The sequence below is a fragment of the Staurois parvus genome, unplaced genomic scaffold (genome assembly GCF_062004578.1).
Source record: "Staurois parvus isolate SC_StPar_1 unplaced genomic scaffold, SC_StPar_1.0 ptg003364l, whole genome shotgun sequence".
Lineage (NCBI taxonomy): Eukaryota > Metazoa > Chordata > Amphibia > Anura > Ranidae > Staurois > Staurois parvus.
The window spans coordinates 84,871-108,826 of record NW_028321160.1 but is presented as its reverse complement, the minus strand read 5'-3'; the positions used below and the strand labels follow the sequence as shown (position 1 = coordinate 108,826).

The following is a 23,956-nucleotide window of genomic DNA, read 5'->3' as shown; positions in this document are numbered from 1 at the left end:
ATACTACTCCCCAATATACCCCTCAGACCAATAAACCCTGAAATACTAATCCCCGCCATATACCCCTCAGACCAAAAAACCCTGAAATACTAATCCCCGCCATATACCCCCTCAGACCAATAAACCCTGAAATACTAATCCCCGCCATATACCCCCTCAGACCAATAAACCCTGAAATACTACTCCCCAATATACCATGAACTATAGAAGGAGTGGTGGAAATATCACCAATGTGCTCATAATTCAATGATTGGGGGTTTATAGACAAATGTGGCCCCATCTGAATACACCCAACTGCCAACTAATCTCTGACCAGCTCCTGCGGGTTGGTATCGCCCCGGTCTGCAGCGGTCAGGGAGAGGAGCAACTGCAGCTGCTTTATATATAATAGTCTGAAGCCCTGCAGAGATTGTTCTTTCTCCTCAGGAAGGTTCCAAGTCTTTGGGGGGGCTGCTGCCCCTCTGAGGCAGCCTGTGGACGTTGTAGCTGTTCTTTGAGGTCCCAGTGGTGGCAAAGCTGAGGGCCTGAAGTGATCTTCTGAGGAGCTGTCTGTAGGACTTCACCATAGGGGATCTGGTCTGGAGAAGGACTGTCTCTCACAATGGACCAGCTGGATGGTGACTTGTGAGTAATGACCTTGAACCGATTCCCAGTGACATTTGGGATATAAGGTTGTTTGGACTGAGACGGCTCTCATTGGATCTCAGTCCCTTCCCCCTCCTCAGCAGAATCTGGGAGTTTCAGGCTAGAGTAGTGTCCTCCTATTACTGTGCAGGGTTTCAGAGTATCCTGGGCCCTAACCTCTCTTCTGTTTAAAGTTCTTCAAGCAATACATGTGAAAAAGTCATCCCCTGAGTTACTGGAGCTGGAGTGTATGGACTGGTGCTTGTGGTGGTGGGCAGCCTCTGTACTAGTAGGGAAGAACCAGATACTACCAGTGGCCCCTGCAGGGGCAGCACTACAACAGGTCAGCTGCTTGAGGCCACAAACCTTTTCCCAAGCCCTGGCCGGGGTCCAGGTGCCCCTTGTCGTCCCATATCTGAGCTGTAATCCTGCCCCAGCCTGATTCTGATTGGATGATGTCAGACAAGTACAAAATACAATCCAATAGGTGACAACAAGAACGAGAACTCTTCATTCACTGAACTATTGAATTCATGTTTCTCACACTTTCATGTACAAGCCATTGAAAAGAAAATCCATAGAAAGCGATTTATAGAAATACATAAAAAAACAACAAATACAATAAAGCTTTCCATAAAATTCATAAAATAAAAAATCACAAAATGTAACCGAAAATAACATTCAATAATAATATTTATATTACAAAGAAGCTGCAAAAATCCAGGACAAGGTCCTACAAGAAGATGGCGGGGAGTATGGGGGAACATGGAGAGACTGAATACAAAGCATACATCCTGAGGTCCTACAAGAAGATGGCGGGGAGTATGGGGGAACATGGAGAGACTGAATACAAAGCATACATCCTGAGGTCCTACAAGATGGTGGGTAGTATTGGGGAACATGGAGAGGATGAATACAAAGCATACATCCTGAGGTCCTACAAGAAGATGGCGGGGAGTATGGAGGAACATGGAGAGACTGAATACAAAGCATACATCCTGAGGTCCTACAAGATGGTGGGTAGTATTGGGGAACATGGAGAGGATGAATACAAAGCATACATCCTGAGGTCCTACAAGAAGATGGCGGGGAGTATGGGGGAACATGGAGAGACTGAATACAAAGCATACATCCTGAGGTCCTACAAGATGGTGGGTAGTATTGGGGAACATGGAGAGGATGAATACAAAGCATACATCCTGAGGTCATACAAGATGGAGGGTAGTATTGGGGAACATGGAGAGACTGAATACAAAGCATACATCCTGAGGTCATACAAGATGGTGGGTAGTATGGGGGAACATGGAGAGACTGAATACAAAGCATACATCCTGAGGTCATACAAGATGGCGGGAAGTATGGGGGAACATGGAGAGACTGAATACAAAGCATACATCCTGAGGTCCTACAAGATGGTGGGTAGTATGGGGGAACATGGACAGACTGAATACAAAGCATACATCCTGAGGTCATACAAGATGGTGGGTAGTATGGGGGAACATGGAGAGACTGAATACAAAGCATACATCCTGAGGTCCTACAAGAAGATGGCGGGTAGTATGGGGGAACATGGAGAGACTGAATACAAAGCATACATCCTGAGGTCCTACAAGAAGATGGCGGGTAGTATGGGGGAACATGGAGAGACTGAATACAAAGCATACATCCTGAGGTCCTACAAGAAGATGGCGGGTAGTATGGGGGAACATGGACAGACTGAATACAAAGCATACATCCTGAGGTCATACAAGATGGTGGGTAGTATGGGGGAACATGGAGAGACTGAATACAAAGCATACATCCTGAGGTCCTACAAGAAGATGGCGGGTAGTATGGGGGAACATGGAGAGACTGAATACAAAGCATACATCCTGAGGTCCTACAAGAAGATGGCGGGAAGTATGGGGGAACATGGAGAGACTGAATACAAAGCATACATCCTGAGGTCATACAAGATGGCGGGAAGTATGGGGGAACATGGAGAGACTGAATACAAAGCATACATCCTGAGGTCCTACAAGAAGATGGCGGGTAGTATGGGGGAACATGGAGAGACTGAATACAAAGCATACATCCTGAGGTCCTACAAGATGGTGGGTAGTATGGGGGAACATGGAGAGACTGAATACAAAGCATACATCCTGAGGTCCTACAAGAAGATGGCGGGTAGTATGGGGGAACATGGAGAGACTGAATACAAAGCATACATCCTGAGGTCCTACAAGAAGATGGCGGGTAGTATGGGGGAACATGGACAGACTGAATACAAAGCATACATCCTGAGGTCATACAAGATGGTGGGTAGTATGGGGGAACATGGAGAGACTGAATACAAAGCATACATCCTGAGGTCATACAAGATGGCGGGAAGTATGGGGGAACATGGAGAGACTGAATACAAAGCATACATCCTGAGGTCCTACAAGAAGATGGCGGCTAGTATGGGGGAACATGGAGAGACTGAATACAAAGCATACATCCTGAGGTCCTACAAGAAGATGGCGGGTAGTATGGGGGAACATGGAGAGACTGAATACAAAGCATACATCCTGAGGTCCTACAAGAAGATGGCGGGTAGTATGGGGGAACATGGACAGACTGAATACAAAGCATACATCCTGAGGTCCTACAAGAAGATGGCGGGAAGTATGGGGGAACATGGACAGACTGAATACAAAGCATACATCCTGAGGTCATACAAGATGGCGGGAAGTATGGGGGAACATGGAGAGACTGAATACAAAGCATACATCCTGAGGTCCTACAAGAAGATGGCGGGTAGTATGGGGGAACATGGAGAGACTGAATACAAAGCATACATCCTGAGGTCCTACAAGATGGTGGGTAGTATGGGGGAACATGGAGAGACTGAATACAAAGCATACATCCTGAGGTCATACAAGATGGTGGGTAGTATGGGGGAACATGGAGAGACTGAATACAAAGCATACATCCTGAGGTCATACAAGATGGCGGGAAGTATGGGGGAACATGGAGAGACTGAATACAAAGCATACATCCTGAGGTCCTACAAGAAGATGGCGGCTAGTATGGGGGAACATGGAGAGACTGAATACAAAGCATACATCCTGAGGTCCTACAAGATGGTGGGTAGTATTGGGGAACATGGAGAGGATGAATACAAAGCATACATCCTGAGGTCCTACAAGAAGATGGCGGGGAGTATGGGGGAACATGGAGAGACTGAATACAAAGCATACATCCTGAGGTCCTACAAGATGGTGGGTAGTATTGGGGAACATGGAGAGGATGAATACAAAGCATACATCCTGAGGTCATACAAGATGGAGGGTAGTATTGGGGAACATGGAGAGACTGAATACAAAGCATACATCCTGAGGTCATACAAGATGGAGGGTAGTATTGGGGAACATGGAGAGACTGAATACAAAGCATACATCCTGAGGTCATACAAGATGGTGGGTAGTATGGGGGAACATGGAGAGACTGAATACAAAGCATACATCCTGAGGTCATACAAGATGGCGGGAAGTATGGGGGAACATGGAGAGACTGAATACAAAGCATACATCCTGAGGTCCTACAAGATGGTGGGTAGTATTGGGGAACATGGAGAGGATGAATACAAAGCATACATCCTGAGGTCCTACAAGATGGTGGGTAGTATGGGGGAACATGGACAGACTGAATACAAAGCATACATCCTGAGGTCATACAAGATGGTGGGTAGTATGGGGGAACATGGAGAGACTGAATACAAAGCATACATCCTGAGGTCCTACAAGAAGATGGCGGGTAGTATGGGGGAACATGGAGAGACTGAATACAAAGCATACATCCTGAGGTCATACAAGAAGATGGAGGGTAGTATGGGGGAACATGGAGAGACTGAATACAAAGCATACATCCTGAGGTCCTACAAGAAGATGGCGGGTAGTATGGGGGAACATGGAGAGACTGAATACAAAGCATACATCCTGAGGTCATACAAGATGGTGGGTAGTATGGGGGAACATGGAGAGACTGAATACAAAGCATACATCCTGAGGTCCTACAAGAAGATGGCGGGAAGTATGGGGGAACATGGAGAGACTGAATACAAAGCATACATCCTGAGGTCATACAAGATGGCGGGAAGTATGGGGGAACATGGAGAGACTGAATACAAAGCATACATCCTGAGGTCCTACAAGAAGATGGCGGGTAGTATGGGGGAACATGGAGAGACTGAATACAAAGCATACATCCTGAGGTCCTACAAGATGGTGGGTAGTATGGGGGAACATGGAGAGACTGAATACAAAGCATACATCCTGAGGTCATACAAGATGGTGGGTAGTATGGGGGAACATGGAGAGACTGAATACAAAGCATACATCCTGAGGTCATACAAGATGGCGGGAAGTATGGGGGAACATGGAGAGACTGAATACAAAGCATACATCCTGAGGTCCTACAAGAAGATGGCGGCTAGTATGGGGGAACATGGAGAGACTGAATACAAAGCATACATCCTGAGGTCCTACAAGAAGATGGCGGGTAGTATGGGGGAACATGGAGAGACTGAATACAAAGCATACATCCTGAGGTCCTACAAGAAGATGGCGGGTAGTATGGGGGAACATGGACAGACTGAATACAAAGCATACATCCTGAGGTCCTACAAGAAGATGGCGGGTAGTATGGGGGAACATGGACAGACTGAATACAAAGCATACATCCTGAGGTCATACAAGATGGTGGGTAGTATGGGGGAACATGGAGAGACTGAATACAAAGCATACATCCTGAGGTCCTACAAGAAGATGGCGGGAAGTATGGGGGAACATGGAGAGACTGAATACAAAGCATACATCCTGAGGTCATACAAGATGGCGGGAAGTATGGGGGAACATGGAGAGACTGAATACAAAGCATACATCCTGAGGTCCTACAAGAAGATGGCGGCTAGTATGGGGGAACATGGAGAGACTGAATACAAAGCATACATCCTGAGGTCCTACAAGATGGTGGGTAGTATGGGGGAACATGGACAGACTGAATACAAAGCATACATCCTGAGGTCATACAAGATGGTGGGTAGTATGGGGGAACATGGAGAGACTGAATACAAAGCATACATCCTGAGGTCCTACAAGAAGATGGCGGGTAGTATGGGGGAACATGGAGAGACTGACTACAAAGCATACATCCTGAGGTCCTACAAGAAGATGGCAGGGAGTATGGGGGAACATGGAGAGACTGAATACAAAGCATACATCCTGAGGTCCTACAAGATGGTGGGTAGTATTGGGGAACATGGAGAGGATGAATACAAAGCATACATCCTGAGGTCCTACAAGAAGATGGCGGGTAGTATGGGGGAACATGGACAGACTGAATAGAAAGCATACATCCTGAGGTCCTACAAGAAGATGGAGGGGAGTATGGGGGAACATGGAGCAACTGAATACAAAGCATACATCCTAAGGTCCTACAAGAAGATGGCAGGGAGTATGGGGGAACATGGAGAGACTGAATACAAAGCATACATCCTGAGGTCATACAAGATGGTGGGTAGTATGGGGGAACATGGAGAGACTGAATACAAAGCATACATCCTGAGGTCCTACAAGAAGATGGCGGGGAGTATGGGGGAACATGGAGAGACTGAATAGAAAGCATACATCCTGAGGTCATACAAGTTGGTGGGTAGTATTGGGGAACATGGAGAGGATGAATACAAAGCATACATCCTGAGGTCCTACAAGAAGATGGCGGCTAGTATGGGGGAACATGGAGAGACTGAATACAAAGCATACATCCTGAGGTCATACAAGATGGTGGGTAGTATTGGGGAACATGGAGAGGATGAATACAAAGCATACATCCTGAGGTCATACAAGAAGATGGCGGGTAGTATTGGGGAACATGGAGAGGATGAATACAAAGCATACATCCTGAGGTCATACAAGATGGTGGGTAGTATTGGGGAACATGGAGAGGATGATTACAATGCATACATCCTGAGGTCCTACAAGAAGATGGAGGGTAGTATGGGGGAACATGGAGAGGATGATTACAAAGCATACATCCTAAGGTCCTAGAAGAAGATGGCGGGGAGTATGGGGGAACATGGAGAGACTGAATACAAAGCATACATCCTGAGGTCATACAAGAAAATGGCAGGTAGTATGGGGGAACATGGACAGACTGAATAGAAAGCATACATCCTGAGGTCCTACAAGAAGATGGAGGGTAGTATGGGGGAACATGGAGAAACTGAATACAAAGCATACATCCTGAGGTCCTACAAGAAGATGGAGGGTAGTATGGGGGAACATTGAGAGACTGAATACAAAGCATACATCCTAAGGTCCTACAAGAAGATGGAGGGTAGTATGGGGGAACATGGAGAGACTGAATACAAAGCATACATCCCGAGGTCATACAAGAAGATGGCGGCTAGTATGGGGGAACATGGAGAGACTGAATACAAAGCATACATCCTAAGGTCCTACAAGAAGATGGCGGCTAGTATGGGGGAACATGGACAGACTGAATAGAAAGCATACATCCTGAGGTCCTACAAGAAGATGGCAGGGAGTATGGGGGAACATGAAGCGACTGAATACAAAGCATACATCCTGAGGTCCTACAAGAAGATGGAGGGTAGTATGGGGGAGCATTGAGAGACCGAATACAAAGCATACATCCTGAGGTCCTACAAGAAGATGGCGGGGAGTATGGGGGAACATGGAGCAACTGAATACAAAGCATACATATTGAGGTCCTACAAGAAGATGGCGGCTAGTATTAGTATGGGGGAACATGGAGAGACTGAATACAAAGCATGCATCCTGAGGTCCTACAAGAAGATGGAGGGTAGTATTAGTATGGGGGAACATTGAGAGACTGAATACAAAGCATACATCCTAAGGTCCTACAAGAAGATGGAGGGTAGTATGGGGGAACATGGAGCAACTGAATACAAAGCATACATATTGAGGTCCTACAAGAAGATGGCGGCTAGTATTAGTATGGGGGAACATGGAGAGACTGAATACAAAGCATGCATCCTGAGGTCCTACAAGAAGATGGAGGGTAGTATGGGGGAACATGGAGCGACTGAATACAAAGCATACATCCTGAGGTCCTACAAGAAGATGACGGGGAGTATGGGGGAACATGGAGAGACTGAATACAAAGCATACATCCTGAGGTCCTACAAGAAGATGGCGGGTAGTATGGGGGAACATGGACAGACTGAATAGAAAGCATACATCCTGAGGTCCTACAAAAAGATGGCGGGTAGTATGGGGGAACATGGAGTGACTGAATACAAAGCATACATCCTGAGGTCCTACAAGAAGATGATGGGGAGTATGGGGGAACATGGAGCAACTGAATACAAAGCATACATCCTGAGGTCCTACAAGAAGATGGCGGGTAGTATGGGGGAACATGGACAGACTGAATAGAAAGCATACATCCTGAGGTCCTACAAGAAGATGGCGGGTAGTATGGGGGAACATGGAGTGACTGAATACAAAGCATACATCCTGAGGTCCTACAAGAAGATGGCGGGTAGTATGGGGGAACATGGAGCAACTGAATACAAAGCATACATCCTGAGGTCCTACAAGAAGATGGCGGGTAGTATGGGGGAACATGGACAGACTGAATAGAAAGCATACATCCTGAGGTCCTACAAGAAGATGGCGGGTAGTATGGGGGAACATGGAGTGACTGAATACAAAGCATACATCCTGAGGTCCTACAAGAAGATGGCGGGTAGTATGGGGGAACATGGAGCAACTGAATACAAAGCATACATCCTGAGGTCCTACAAGAAGATGGCGGCTAGTATGGGGGCACATTGAGAGACTGAATACAAAGCATACATCCTGAGGTCCTACAAGAAGATGGCGGGTAGTATGGGGGAACATGGAGAGACTGAATACAAAGCATACATCCTGAGGTCCTACAAGAAGATGGCGGGTAGTATGGGGGAACATGGAGAGACTGAATACAAAGCATACATCCTGAGGTCCTACAAGAAGATGGTGGGTAGTATTAGGGGATGCGGAGGGATTGTATGAAATAAAGATACAGTACACCAAGGTCATACAAGCAAACGGCGGGGAACAAAAAGGGATTGTAGGAAATGTAGACATGATGATGTCATACAAGAAGATGGTGGGTAGGATTGAAGTATGAGGAGCAATGAAGTAGAGACACTGAAGTACTTCAGGATAATGGTGGTATTTGGTAAAGAGGAGAGTTTGAAGGACATGTAGACGTGCTGAGGTCATGCAAGAAGATGGTAGGTATAAATGCGGAACAAGGAAGGATTGTAGAAAATGTAGACACAATGAGGTCATACAAGAGGGATGGAGGGTAGTACTGGGGAGCAAGGAGGGATTGTAGGAAGTGTGGACATGCTGAGGTCATACAAGAGGCATGGAGGGTAATACTGGGGAGCAAGGAGGGATTGTAGGAAGTGTGGACATGCTGAGGTCATACAAGAGATATGGAGGGAAGTACTGGGGAGCAAGGAGGGATTGTAGGAAGTGTGGACATGCTGAGGTCATACAAGAGGCATGGAGGGAAGTACTGGGGAACAAGGAGGGATTGTAGGAAGTGTGGACATGCTGAGGTCATACAAGATGGATGGAGGGTACTACTGGGGAACAAGGAGAGATTGTAGGAAGTGTGGACATGCTGAGGTCATACAAGAGGCATGGAGGGAAGTACTGGGGATCAAGGAGGGATTGTAGGAAGTGTGGACATGCTGAGGTCATACAAGAGGCATGGAGGGTAATACTGGGGAGCAAGGAGGGATTGTAGGAAGTGTGGACATGCTGAGGTCATACAAGAGGGATGGAGGGTAGTACTGGGGAGCAAGGAGGGATTGTAGGAAGTGTGGACATGCTGAGGTCATACAAGAGGCATGGAGGGTAATACTGGGGAGCAAGGAGGGATTGTAGGAAGTGTGGACATGCTGAGGTCATACAAGAGGCATGGAGGGAAGTACTGGGGAGCAAGGAGGGATTGTAGGAAGTGTGGACAAGCTGAGGTCATACAAGAGGGATGGAGGGTAGTACTGGGGAACAAGGAGGGATTGTAGGAAGTGTGGACATGCTGAGGTCATACAAGAGGCATGGAGGGAAGTACTGGGGAGCAAGGAGGGATTGTAGGAAGTGTGGACAAGCTGAGGTCATACAAGAGGGATGGAGGGTAGTACTGGGGAACAAGGAGGGATTGTAGGAAGTGTGGACATGCTGAGGTCATACAAGAGGCATGGAGGGAAGTACTGGGGAGCAAGGAGGGATTGTAGGAAGTGTGGACAAGCTGAGGTCATACAAGAGGCATGGAGGGTAATACTGGGGAGCAAGGAGGGATTGTAGGAAGTGTGGACATGCTGAGGTCATACAAGAGGCATGGAGGGAAGTACTGGGGAACAAGGAGGGATTGTAGGAAGTGTGGACATGCTGAGGTCATACAAGAGGCATGGAGGGTAATACTGGGGAGCAAGGAGGGAGTGTAGGAAGTGTGGACATGCTGAGGTCATACAAGAGGCATGGAGGGTAATACTGGGGAGCAAGGAGGGATTGTAGGAAGTGTGGACATGCTGAGGTCATACAAGAGGGATGGAGGGAAGTACTGAGGAGCAAGGAGGGATTGTAGGAAGTGTGGACATGCTGAAGTCATACAAGAGGGATGGAGGGAAGTACTGGGGAGCAAGGAGGGATTGTAGGAAGTGTGGACATGCTGAGGTCATACAAGAGGGATGGAGGGAAGTACTGAGGAGCAAGGAGGGATTGTAGGAAGTGTGGACATGCTGAAGTCATACAAGAGGGATGGAGGGAAGTACTGGGGAGCAAGGAGGGATTGTAGGAAGTGTGGACATGCTGAGGTCATACAAGAGGGATGGAGGGTACTACTGGGGAACAAGGAGGGATTGTAGGAAGTGTGGACATGCTGAGGTCATACAAGAGGCATGGAGGGAAGTACTGGGGAGCAAGGAGGGATTGTAGGAAGTGTGGACATGCTGAGGTCATACAAGAAGATGGAGAGAAGTAGTAAGGAATGGATAGGCATTGTAGAAAACATAAATACACTGAAATCATACAAGAAGTTGGTGGGTAGTGTTAGAGAACAAGGGGGGATTGTAGGAAGAGTAGACACACTGAGGCCATACAAGACAAGGGTATTAGGGAATTAGGTATTAGGAAACAGGGAGGGATTGAAGGAAGTATAAATACGCTGAGGTCATACAAGAAAATGGCGGGGAACAAGAAGGGATTGTAGCAAATGTAGACACAATGAGGTCCTTCAAGATAGTATGGTAGTATTTGGGAAGAAGGAGGGAATGAAGAACATTTAGATATGCTGCGGGCATATAAGAAGATGGCGGGTAGTATTGGGAACAAGAGGGGATTGTAGGAAATGTTGGGGTCCTACAAGTTAATGGGGGCTAGTTTTGGAGAATAATGGGGGGTTATAGGAAATGTAGATACAATGAGGTCCTTCAAGATAATGGTAATATGGCAGTATATGGAAAGCAGAAGGGAATGAAGGACATTTAGATACGCTGAGGCAGGGGCAGACTGACCATTTGGAAACTTAGGCACTGCCTGAGGGCCCGGGGTCAGTAGGGGGCCCCATGAGATGCCCTGGTACCTTTTTCATAGGCTTTTTTGAGTTTGGGCAAGGACACAGGGGCCCCATGATCCCCTATTGCCAGGGGGCCCCATGAGTTGTCAGTCCGCCCCTGCGCTGAGGTCATACAAGAAGATGGAGGGTAGTATTGGGAACAAGAGGGGATTGTAGGAAATGTAGACACACTGAGATCCTTCAAGATAATGGCATTATGGCAGTATATGGGAAGGAGGAGGGAATGAAGGACATTTAGATACGCTGAGGTCATACAAGAAGATGGCGGGTAGTATTGGGGAACAGGGAGGGATTGTGGGAAATATTTATGTCTTTAATAGCTAGGCAGAGGTCATAAAGGGATCACCGTGTGGTAGAAGTCCATTCTGAAGGACCAGATAATTTTCTATAAACCAAACACAATTTGGGTGTCCTTGCTGAGAATTGGATGGAAGGTGGATGGTTCCTCTTTGTCCGATGTGGAGAGGGTCTAAGATTTATTTTTCATACCACGTAGTATGTAGAAATGAGCGATGAAGACGGGGGGAATTGTCACAAGCAGAGCCACGGCGCCCCCAATTAGAGACTTCTGTAAACATTGGTCACATGAATCCTGATCTGTAGGAGAGGGGAGAGATCAGAGTGTGAGATATTTACGAAAGGTCACGTTTCTTCAGCTTCTATCTGTAACGGGTGGACAATGGCACTCTTGGACTCACAACGAAGAAACACAAAGCGGAATGCTGGAAATTTCTTTTATGGGAATTCTGACTCATTTTGTGCCATCAAACACTTTCCATTACTGTATATAACAACCTTTATTCCATCACCCCCCCCCCCCCCCTTTATCTATCCAGCATTGGGTCTACTCTATGGTGTGTGGCCATCAGAACTTCTGGGTTTCACCTGGAACGCCTGCACCACAACCAATCAGGAGACATTACATGATGTGACATTAAATTGCAAAGAATCGTGTGGTTTGGCATTTTCAATGCGTCGGGAACCCATTTCCGTAATCTCACCTGTCCTCTTTGTCTCTCTCTTGTCCTCTGTGATCCCTGAGCATCCTCAGTGTTCACTGTATTGCCCCTCTGATGAACCCAGTGTGCCCCTTTGTGTCCCATTACCCCGGTGTGCCCCTTTGTGTCCCATTACCCCGGTGTGCCCCTTTGTGTCCCATGACCCCGGTGTGCCCCTTTGTGTCCCATGACCCCGGTTATCCTGGCACATTCTTTGTCATCCAGTGACTCCTAGTGCTCTCTATGCACCTCCATGACCCCGGTGTGCCCCTTTGTGTCCCATGACCCCGGTTATCCTGGCACATTCTTTGTCATCCAGTGACTCCTAGTGCTCCCTATGCACCTCCATGACCCCGGTGTGCCCTTTGTGTCCCATGACCCCAGTGCTCCCTATGCACCTCCATGACCCAGGTGTCTCCACATGGCATCTATCACACTTTGCAAAATAAAATTAATAGTACTCGTGAGCCAAAATGTGATACTCTCCTTGTGCAATAAATTATTTAAAAAACTATTTAATCAAATTATGGTGCATCAACACTTTACACAATACTCATTATCTGTGTGAAACATAAATTATCAAAAAAATGTATATATATATATTTAAATACATATAGAAGTGCCGCGCTCCACAATATACACATGAAATCATATAGAAGTGCCGCGCTCCACAATATACACATGACATCATATACAAGTGCCACACTCCACAATATACACATTACATCATATACAAGTGATCATATAAATAATGATGTGAAAACCTTTGTGCTTCCAATCAGTGCCGTGTTTAGTGCTTTCCACAATATTAATACTTAAATACTCAAAAATAAATTCATATCCAGTCCTCTTTGTGCTTTAATTCTTTCCAGTGACAAATCCAGTGTTGTGCCGCACCCCCCGTGCTCTAGAGATAGGTGTGCGCTCACCTCCTTAATCAGCCAAGCAAAGTGGCTGACAACACGTGTGTCCTATCAGGACTGGATGGTGATCTTCATGCTATATATATGTTTCCATCCATGCCGTGGATTATATTGCCATATTTCTGCCACCAGAGGTCTCCCTTATTCCTCCTTCCACACTGAGCCTCAATGGATAATTGGGGATGGTTTGGGTGGTATTTCCTCCTCCCAATATATTGGGGTACCATGTAAGAAAGAGCCACAATAGTGCCTTATCCTTTGTGAGGTTAAATCACCTTTTATTAATAAAGTAAATGGCCACTCACATTGTACAATGTCCAGCAGAGCTGGTGCCCAGATCCTGTGCTTGTAAATGCCGCTCGTCCACCGCGGCGTCGTGATGTCAGAGCCCCTCCCCTACGCGTTACGCCACAGGGTCACGTGGCTTCATCAGGGGGAAAACAATTGGACGCCACTCCGCTCTGCTCTATTTATATAGGCAGTCGGCGCCATTTTCTTGTAGACCGCATGTACGCGGCCATTTTCCTGGGGTCTATATATGCTTACCAACTTCTGATATGTATCCACATCGTCAGTTCCATTTCATGTTCCTAACTCCGTTTCCTATACCTTCTCTGACTGCATTGTCACTATTTGCAAGCATACAGGATCCCAGCACATTTACAACTTTTCAATTTATAAAAAAATATATATATATTACATTGACTATTTTATTCAAATTATATCTATAATAATTTATTTATTTAAAATTGAAAAAAAATATTTAAAAAAAATATATATATACCCATTAAAATATATATATATATATATAAATATTAAGAAATCCTTAAAAATTAAAATAAATCAAATCCATATATGCAACACACAATTATATACAGGACTAATATATCCAATACTTTATCATTATCTATTGTTCTCCTCGGATACCATATTTACAAACCCCTATTAAACCTTCTCCTCCATTTACACTTTTACCAAGATTTCTTTGATCTTAAATTATTTAACCATACAGATAATTATTTGCTCTTCTACTATAATTTCTTTCCTCTTAATTTATACTACCTATATCTCTTGATTACAAGTACTTACAATTACATTCTTTTCATCCATTTATATATACATGAAGTCAAATAAATATATATGTATAATAAATACAACTTATAAAAATTATTAACTTTAAAAACTGTCAACACTAAAAAAAAAAAAAACTATTTAAAAATTACTAATAAAACAAGTTAGGTCCAATTCCTTGTTTAGACCATGGGGGGCTAAACATCTCATTTCATGAATCCATTTGGATTCTTTTTTACTTATCTCCCTCACCAAATTATCTCCTCTCCAATGTCTATTGTGTTTCTCTATTCCCCAGAATTGCATGACTAATGCACCATAGATAGGCTTGTCCACTCCTACTTCCACCTTTACCTATCCATACCCCCCCCCCACACCCCCCTTAACCAACTAAACTTACAAAAAACATGACACCATTTTGGAGTAAATGGCCAACATGGCCTTTTATTAACAACTTCACATTTTAACATACATCAACCGTTCCTTAACGGAAACCAAAGAATTGTTGTTGGTCTTCAAAGGCACCCACAAACGATCCAAAATGCACCTGCGGACAACCATATACACTAGGCCTCCAGCCGCAACCAACCAGCTCGGAGACAACCATACCGTCCGCAGTGCAGCACCACCACCTTCCAGTTAAACCTCGGTTAACTGGGAATATCCACCGGGCCCCCCATACCACGGATGGGGTCCCACACCATTGTTTTACCTTCCAAGATGAGAACCGCCTCCAAAGACCAACAACCGCCCACGAACCAACGGAAAAAACCCCCTTTCCAACCGGTGTCCTTTTTTTTTTTGTTTGTTTGTTTTATTCTCACCAGCCCCCGGACGAGACCCTATACCCAACCAAACAGGGAGGGCGGGAGGGAAGCTCTGGTCCTTGCCACGTCCAGCTCCACTGACGCCCCTTCCGCAGAACCCCCCACCCTAAGGTACCACAAAACCCCTCCTACACTCCACATCTGCCAATGCTATAATTCCCCAATCAATTCCCCACCCCCTGGAGCTAAATTTAACCCTTTCCGTTCCCTACACCACTCTGGGCCTAGTCATGTATGCCCTGCGCTATTTTCCATTCTTCCCTATTTGCTACGGGCATTTCTATTTTGACGCATCTTGATTATGTCGAAAGTGATAGGAAACATGATGGGATCTGTGTCCTCTATTGATGTTATATACATGCTCCTTGATGCGTTCTTTCAGTGCCCTTTTTGTTCTGCCAATGTATATTAAATTACATGGGCACTTCAACGCATAAATTACTCCCTTTGTTTCACAGGAGATAAAATGTTTAATTTTATATTCCTTATCATTGTATGTATTGGAGAATACAAATCTACGTCTGGGGTTGTTTCTAACTCTCTTACACCCATAGCACCTCCCACACGCAGAGAACCCTTCACCTTGAAAAAAGGTGAAATTATTATTAGTTTTCAATGGTTCCAATACATTTTTTACCAATGTGTCTCTTAAATTAGGTGCTTTTTTATATATGAATTTTGGTTTTTGGATTATCACAAGCAGTATAAAGCAATACAGAGGATTATCTCTAAACATTGGGGAATATTAAAATTAGATAAACATCTCAAAAATATCATCCCCCAGAAACCACATGGATGGAAACCTATATATAGCATGAAGATGACCACCCAGTCCTGATAGGACACACGTGTTGTCAGCCACTTTGTTTGGCTAATTAAGAAGGTGAGCGCACACCTACAGTTGCAAGAAAAAGTATGTGACCCCCTTGGGATTACGTGGAGTTTTGCATGAATTGGGTATAAAATGTGCTCTGAACGTCATCTAAGTCACAACAATAGAAGAACACAGTCTGCTGAACATAATACTACACAAACATTAGATGTTGCCATGGTTTAATTGCACATAACATGTAAACATTCACAGTGCAGGGAGGAAAAAGTATGTGAACCTTTGGACTTAATAACTGGTTGACCCTCCTTTGGCAGCAATAACCTCAACCAAACGTTTCCTGTAGTTGCAGATCAGACCTGCACAACGATCTGGAGTCATTTTGGACCACTCCTCTTCACAAAACTGTTTCAGTGTAGCAATATTCTTGGGATGTCTGGTGTGAATCGCTCTCTTAAGGTCATGCCACAGCATTTCAATGGGGTTGAGGTCAGGACTCTGACTGGGCCACTCCAGAAGGCGTATTCTGTGCTGTTGCAGCCATTGTTTTGTTGAATTACTTGTATGCTTTGGGTCATCATTGTCCTGTTGCATCACCCATCCTCTGCGGAGCTTCAGTTGGCGGACAGATGGTCGTACGTTTTCCTGCAAAATGTCTTGATAAACTCTGGAATTCATTTTCCCATCAATGACAACAATCCGTCCAGGCCCTGAGGCAGCAAAGCAGCCCCAAACCATGATGCTCCCTCCGCCATGTTTCACAGTGGGGATGAGGTTTTGATGTTGGTGTGCTGGGCCTTTTTTTCTCCACACATAGTGTTGTGTGTTCTTCCCAAACAACTCCATCTTGGTTTCATCTGTCCTCAGTATATTCTGCCAGTAGTGCTGTGGAACATCCAGGTGCTCTTTTGCAAACTTCAAACGTGCCGCAATCTTCTTTTTGGACAGCAATGGCTTCCTCCGTGGTGTCCTCCCATGTACTCCATTCTTGTTTCATGTTTTCCTGATTGTAGATGTGTCAACAAAAATGTTAGCATGTGCCAGAGATTTCTGTAGGTCTTTAGCTGACACTCTGGGATTCTTCTTTACCTCATGCAGCATTCTGCGCTGTGCTCTTGCAGTCATTTTTACAGGACGACCACACCTAGGGAGAGTAGCAACAGTGCTAAACTTTCTCCATTTGTAGACAGTCTGTCTTACCGTGGACACATGAACATCAAGGCTCAAGGAGATACTTTTGTAACCCTTTCCAGCTTCATGCAAGTCTACAATTCTTGATCGTAGGTCTTCTGAGAGCTCTTTTCTGCGAGGCATGGTTCACATCAGACAGTGCTTCTTGAAACCAGTAAACCCAAAACAGGTGTCAGCAACACATCCAATATCATCACACTGATTGGAGTCAAGGTTTTTCACTCCTGGCTCCAGTTAGCTCTGGGAGAAGTCATTAAGCTAGGGCCTCACAGACTTTTTCCTCCCTGCGCTGTGAATGTTTACATGTTATGTGCAATTAAACCATGGCAACATCTAATGTTTGTGTAGTATTATGTTCAGCAGACTGTGTTCTTCTATTGTTGTGACTTAGATGACGTTCAGAGCACATTTTATGCCCAATTCATGCAAAACTCCAGTTAATCCCAAGGGGTTCACATACTTTTTCTTGCTACTGTATCTCTAGAGCACGGGGGGTGCGGCACAACACTGGATTTGTCACTGGAAAGAATTAAAGCACAAAGAGGACTGGATATGAATTTATTTTTGAGTATTTAAGTATTAATATTGTGGAAAGCACTAAACACGGCACTGATTGGAAGCACAAAGATTTTCACATCATTATTTATATGATCACTTGTATATGATTTCATGTTTACATTGTGGAGCGCGGCACTTCTATATGTATTTAAATATATACATTTTTTTGATAATATCACACTTTGCAGTTGTCTGGCCCACTACGCTCCACCTCCACCACCATCTGCTGCTTCCACCCTCAGATACGTTCTGGAAATCACCCGGACTGTCCTCCTCCTGGTGGATACGGACCCTATCCATGACAAATTCTGCTATAGAGCCACTCCTCCCGGTTCCGAGTACATACACCAAGTAGTTCTTTTGGGTCATTTACATTGAAGACCTATGAATAGGTTGGGGCTTCTACCCAATAAATGTTTGAAATCTACACTATACATCACGGACCTCCAACTGACGGCCCTCCACCTGTTACCAAACTACAAGTCCCATGAGGCATTACAAGACTGACAGAGGCAGAGGCATGATGGGACTTGTAGTTTGGCCACATCTGGAGGGCCGCCAGTTGGACACCCCTGCACATGTATTCATATCAACTCTTTCTTCACATTGATTCAAACCACAATATAGAAAAATACAACATACTGTACATCCATGTCATCTGCATGAAGGCTCAGCACATCGGCAGACACGCTAAAGAGGACCTGTACTGTGGTGGATGTTGTGCCAAAGATAGGCAAGAAGAGGGTAAAGGACTGGTCAGTATTTCTTGTGGTCTCAACGTTTCCTCATTACTGACCTCCCATGCCTTGTTCTTCACGAGAGTCAAGGCAAATTTCACCCAACTATCGTATTTAAGCTATGAAAGCTGTAGGTGCAACAGCTAAGGTCTCTACAAGTCGGCAAAGTCCAAAGGTGTAGTAGAGCCGACACCCAACCAAGATCTTACAATTAAATATAACTTTACTACTTAAACAAGGATAAAAACACATGAATCTAAGGCCCTCCCAGGGGCGGACTGACCATTTGGAAACTCGGGCACTGCTCGAGGGCCCGGGGTCAGTAGGGGGCCCCATGAGATTCCCCTGGTACCTTTTCATAGGTTTTTTTGAGTTTGGGCAAGGACACAGGGGCCCCATGATCCCCTATTGCCCGGGGGCCCCATGAGTTGTCAGTCCACCCCTGGGCCCTCCTGACTCTGACTACTAGACTCGCCAAGTTTGGACTGAGATTTGGTGCTGGTCACTGTTCTCCTTGCTGGAGAGGAAGTTCCACTTGAGGACCTGTCATGCAAGGAAAGGTCTAAGAAATCTTAGACCCAAGCCCGGGAATAGACCCCAGGGAGTGCAGGTGTACTGGTATACAAGTAGGCAAAGCAAAACTCAACCCAGTTATCCCATTCACGTGTATGGTAGCAGGACCATTCATGGGTTTGAACCCTGCTCAGGTAACAAAGCTATATTAGATTGTGAGATCTTAATTGGGTCCCGGCTCTACTGCACACTTGTTCTGCATGGTGTCTGTGTGGAGGCAGCCATCTTGGTACAGGCGGGGCTTCCTCACTTCAGAGATGCCCCTTGATGACTGGAGAGATAATGAAAGATATTTAGAAAGCAAAGATCCACAGAATGGACGATGCAGAGGCAGGGAGATCCTTGCACGGCAGGTCCTCAAGTGGAGCTTCCTCTCCAGCAAGGAAGACAGTGACCAACAACAAATCTCAGTCCAAACCTGGAGAGACTAGTAGTCAGAGTCTATGGTGCCTTAGATGCAGATATGTAATAAATACAGGTGTGAGCATTTCAGGTGTGTGAGCAGCTCCACCCCGTGTTCAGACTTACAGGGTACCAAAGCCTCAGGTAACGCAAATCACAAGAGGAGAAGTTGGAAGGACAGGGAGCACAGTGTGGGTGTGGGGAAGGATGGGGAGCACAGTGTGGGTGTGCGGAAGGACAAGGAGCACAGTGTGGGGAAGGTCAGGGAGCACAGTGTCGGTGTGGGGAAGGATGGGGAGCGCAGTCTGGGTGTGGGGAAGGATGGGGAGCGCAGTCTGGGTGTGGGGAAGGATGGGGAGCGCAGTCTGGGTGTGGGGAAGGATGGGGAACACAGTGTGGGTGTGGGGAAGGACAGGGAGCACAGTGTGGGTGTGGGGGTGGTCGCGGAGCACAGTGTGGGTGTGGGGAAGGACAGGGAGCACAGTGTGGGTGTGGGGAAGGTCGGGGAGCACAGTGTGGGTGTGGGGAAGGACAGGAAGCACAGTGTGGGTGTGGGGAAGGACGGGGAGCACAGTGTGAGTGTGGGGAAAGATGGGGAGCACAGTGTGAGTGTGGGGAACGATGGGGAGAACAGTGTGAGTGTGGGGAAGGACGGAGAGCACAGTGTGGGGAAGGTCAGGGAGCACAGTCTGGGTGTGGGGAAGGATGGGGAGCACAGTGTGGGTGTGGGGAAGGATGGGGAGCACAGTGTGAGTATGGGGAAGGATGGGGAGCACAGTGTGAGTGTGGGGAAGGTCGGGGAGCACAGTGTGGGTGTGGGGAAGGATGGGGAGCACAGTGTGGGTGTGGGGAATGACGAGGAGCGCAGTCTGGGTGTGGGGAAGGACGGGGAGCACATTTGGGGTGTGGGGAAGGACAGGGAGCACAGTGTGGGTGTGGGGAAGGATGGGGAGCACAGTGTGAGTATGGGGAAGGATGGGGAGCACAGTGTGAGTATGGGGAAGGACGGGGAGCACAGTGTGCGTGTGGGGAAGGATGGGGAGCACAGTGTGGGTGTGGGGAAGGATGGGGAGCACAGTGGGAGTGTGGGGAAGGACGGGGAGCACAGTGTGCGTGTGGGGAAGGATGGGGAGCACAGTGTGGGGAAGGTCGGGGAGCACAGTGTGGGTGTGGGGAAGGACGGGGAGCACAGTGTGGGGAAGGACGGGGAGCTCAGTGTGAGTGTGGGGAAGGATGGGGAGCACATCGGGGGTGTGGGGAAGGATGGGGAGCACAGTGTGGGTGTGGGGAAGGATGGGGAGCACATTGGGGGCATGGGGAAGGACGGGGAGCACATTGGGGGCATGGGGAAGGACGGGGAGCACAATGTGCGTGTGGGGAAGGTTGGGGAGCACAGTGTGGGAGTAGGGAAGGACAGGGAGCACAGTGTGGGTGTGGGGAAGGACATGAAGCACAGTGTGGATGTGGGGAAGGACAGGAAGCACAGTGTGGATGTGGGGAAGGTCGGGGAGCACAGTGTGGGTGTGGGGAAGGTCGGGGAGCACAGTGTGGGTGTGGGGAAGGATGGGGAGCACAGTGTGAGTGTGAGTAAGGACGGGGAGCACAGTGTGGGGAAGGTCAGGGAGCACAGTGTGAGTGTGGAGAAGGACGAGGAGCACAGTCTGGGTGTGGGGAATGACGGGGAGCGCAGTCTGGGTGTGGGGAAGGACGGGGAGCACATTGGGGGTGTGGGGAAGGACAGGGAGCACATTGGGGGTGTGGGGAAGGATGGGGAGCACAGTGTGCGTGTGGGGAAGGATGGGGAGCACAGTGTGAGTGTGGGGAAGGACGGGGAGCACAGTGTGCGTGTGGGGAAGGATGGGGAGCACAGTGTGGGGAAGGTCGGGGAGCACAGTGTGGGGAAGGACGGGGAGCACAGTGTGGGTGTGGGGAAGGACGGGAGCACAGTGTGGGTGTGGGAAAGGATGGGGAGCACATTGGGGGTGTGGGGAAGGATGGGGAGCACAGTGTGGGTGTGGGGAAGGACAGGGAGCACATTGGGGGCGTGGGGAAGGACGGGGAGCACAGTGCGGGAGTGGGGAAGGACGGGGAGCACAGTGTGCGTGTGGGGAAGGTTGGGGAGCACAGTGTGGGTAAGGACTGTGAGCACAGTGCGGGTGTGGAAAAGGTCGAGGAGCACATTGGAGGTGTGGGGCAGGATGGGGAGCACAGTGTGTGGAAGGACAGGGAGCGCAGTGTGGGTGTGTGGAAGGACAGGGAGCACAGTGTGGGTGTGGGGAAGGTTGGGGAGCACAGTGTGGGGAAGGTCGGGGAGCACAGTGTGGGGAAGGATGGGGAGCACAGTGTGGGGAAGGTCAGGAAGCACAGTGTGGGGAAGGTCGGGGAGCACAGTGTGGGGAAGGTCGGGGAGCACAGTGTGGGGAAGGATGGGGAGCACAGTGTGGGGAAGATCGGGGAGCACAGTGTGGGGAAGGATGGGGAGCACAGTGTGGGGAAGATCGGGGCGCACAGTGTGGGGAAGGTCGGGGCGCACAGTGTGGGGAAGGATGGGGAGCACAGTGTGGGGAAGATCGGGGAGCACAGTGTGGGGAAGTATGGGGAGCACAGTGTGGGGAAGGATGGGGAGCACAGTGTGGGGAAGGTCGGGGAGCAGAGGTCACTCTCTACTCACCTTGGCAGGAGATTTGGGTGGTGTTACTCTCTTTTGTGCTCGTTGGGCTTTTTACAGAACAGCTGACATTCTTCGAGTTCTTGAGGTCCTCTTTGGAGAAGGTGATATTTCGGGATTGATCTCCAAGGCGAGGATTCCCATTCACTGTCCAGTTATAGGTGACATCCTGATCCTTCCCCACCACACAGGAGACACTGACACTTCCATTATTGTGGCAGGAGAAGACCACCTCTGGTGTAGTGGATGGAGCTGAAAAGACATTTTGTAATCTTACAAAGGAGGAGATGATGAGGAAGGAGATGAGGAGGAAGTAGATGATGAGGAGGAGGAGATGAGGAGGAGGAGGAGGTGATGAGGAAGGAGAGGAGGAGGAAGGAGATGATGAGGAAGGAGATGATGAGATGATGAGGAAGGAGATGATGAGGAAGGAGATGATGAGATGATGATGAAGGAAATGATGAGGAAGGAGATGAGGAGGAAGGAGATGACGAGGAAGGAGATGATGAGGAAGATGATGATGATGAGATGAGGAAGAGGAAATGATGAGGAAGGAGATGACGAGGAGGAGATGACGAGGAAGGAGATGATGAGGAAGGAGATGAGGAGGAAGGAGATGAGGAGGAAGGAGATGAGGAGGAGGAGATGAGGAGGAAGGAGATGATGAGATGATAAGGAAGGAGATGATGAGGAGGAGATGAGGAGGAAGGAAATGATGAGGAAGGAGATGAGGAGGAAGGAGATGATGAGATGATAAGGAAGGAGATGATGAGGAGGAGATGAGGAGGAAGGAAATGATGAGGAAGGAGATGAGGAGGAAGGAGATGATGAGGAAGGAGATGAGGAGGAAAGAGATGATGATGATGATGATGAGGAAGCAGTGCAAGGTTTGCATTGTACGAGTTTGGGGTTCGTGAGTGGCCAGTCTATTTGTCCCATTTTCCCACCTCTTGATGGACGAAGCACGAGTCATTGATACATTGGTGATATTACTGCTCACAATAATCAAAAACTTTCTCCCATGCCGGTTCTTCAAATTGTTGGTTTCCAAGGTGCAGATGGCCTCTGGAATCCTAGCAACCACTTTCCGTCTACCTGGCTTGTAAACGAGCTGGTGGACATTCCAGGTGAGGTAAGTGACCAGATATGGTCATGCCCATATTTGGAAATAGTCAGCCCACTTCCAGTCTCAGTTGACATTCATGTGTGAAGGACTTTGTCAGGATATGTACCCCTTATTCATTCCCATAAATGTCACCTGGAAGTCTGGGGGCTCCATTACTTTATTAGTCCCCCCACAATACCCCACATCCACCCAGCCAGGGCTGTGGGGAAGAGGCCCTTATCCTTTATCGTCCTTGACATGGGGACAGGGTGCTTTGCTGGGGGTGTCTTCCTAGCAAGGTACCCTCCATATGTTGAGGGCATGTGGCCTGCAATGGTTCAAGGGTAGTACACTCACTGCCCCTTCCATTCCTGCTCAGGTAAGGGTCTGGTGTGCTGCTTGCTGTTTTATCTGAGGTTCTTCCTCAAAATCTTTGGGTCTGAAGAAGTATTTGGGGGGACCCCACTCATTTTTTTTCTATTTCATTCCAAATTCTCATCAAGGATAAAGGTCTGGTAAGGAATGGATTTCTAGGGGGAACCCCACACCTCACAGACCCTCATCTAAAATAAAGATCTTTTATGGATGGAAAGGGGAATCCTGGCTGCTTTGTTTTCATAAAGGATGAGGTGGCCAGGTTATGTCAGTAAGTGGTGCTTTAGATGATATTCGTCAACGAATTCAATGGCAACACACACATGGGTAATCTCTGCCCTCGTTTCTACCCCAGATGACCCTACTTTCATCATTTTGAGGCTGACCCAGGCCTTGTGCTCTATTCTGTCCTCCTCATAGGACTTATCTGCGGA

The 23,956-nt window shown here is 47.4% G+C and overlaps 1 protein-coding gene across 1 annotated transcript in view; it reads right to left on the bottom strand.

Moving 5' to 3' along the window:
- Positions 1-1,108: 1,108 nt before the first annotated feature.
- LOC149428278 (cell adhesion molecule CEACAM1-like) overlaps positions 1,109-23,956 on the bottom strand; it is a 104,854-nt gene continuing 82,006 nt past the window's right edge. The window contains exon 6 of the mRNA XM_089667551.1: positions 1,109-11,862. Coding sequence (XP_089523677.1) covers positions 11,735-11,862 — 128 coding nt within the window. The 3' untranslated portion in view covers positions 1,109-11,734. The remainder of the gene's footprint in view (positions 11,863-23,956) is intronic.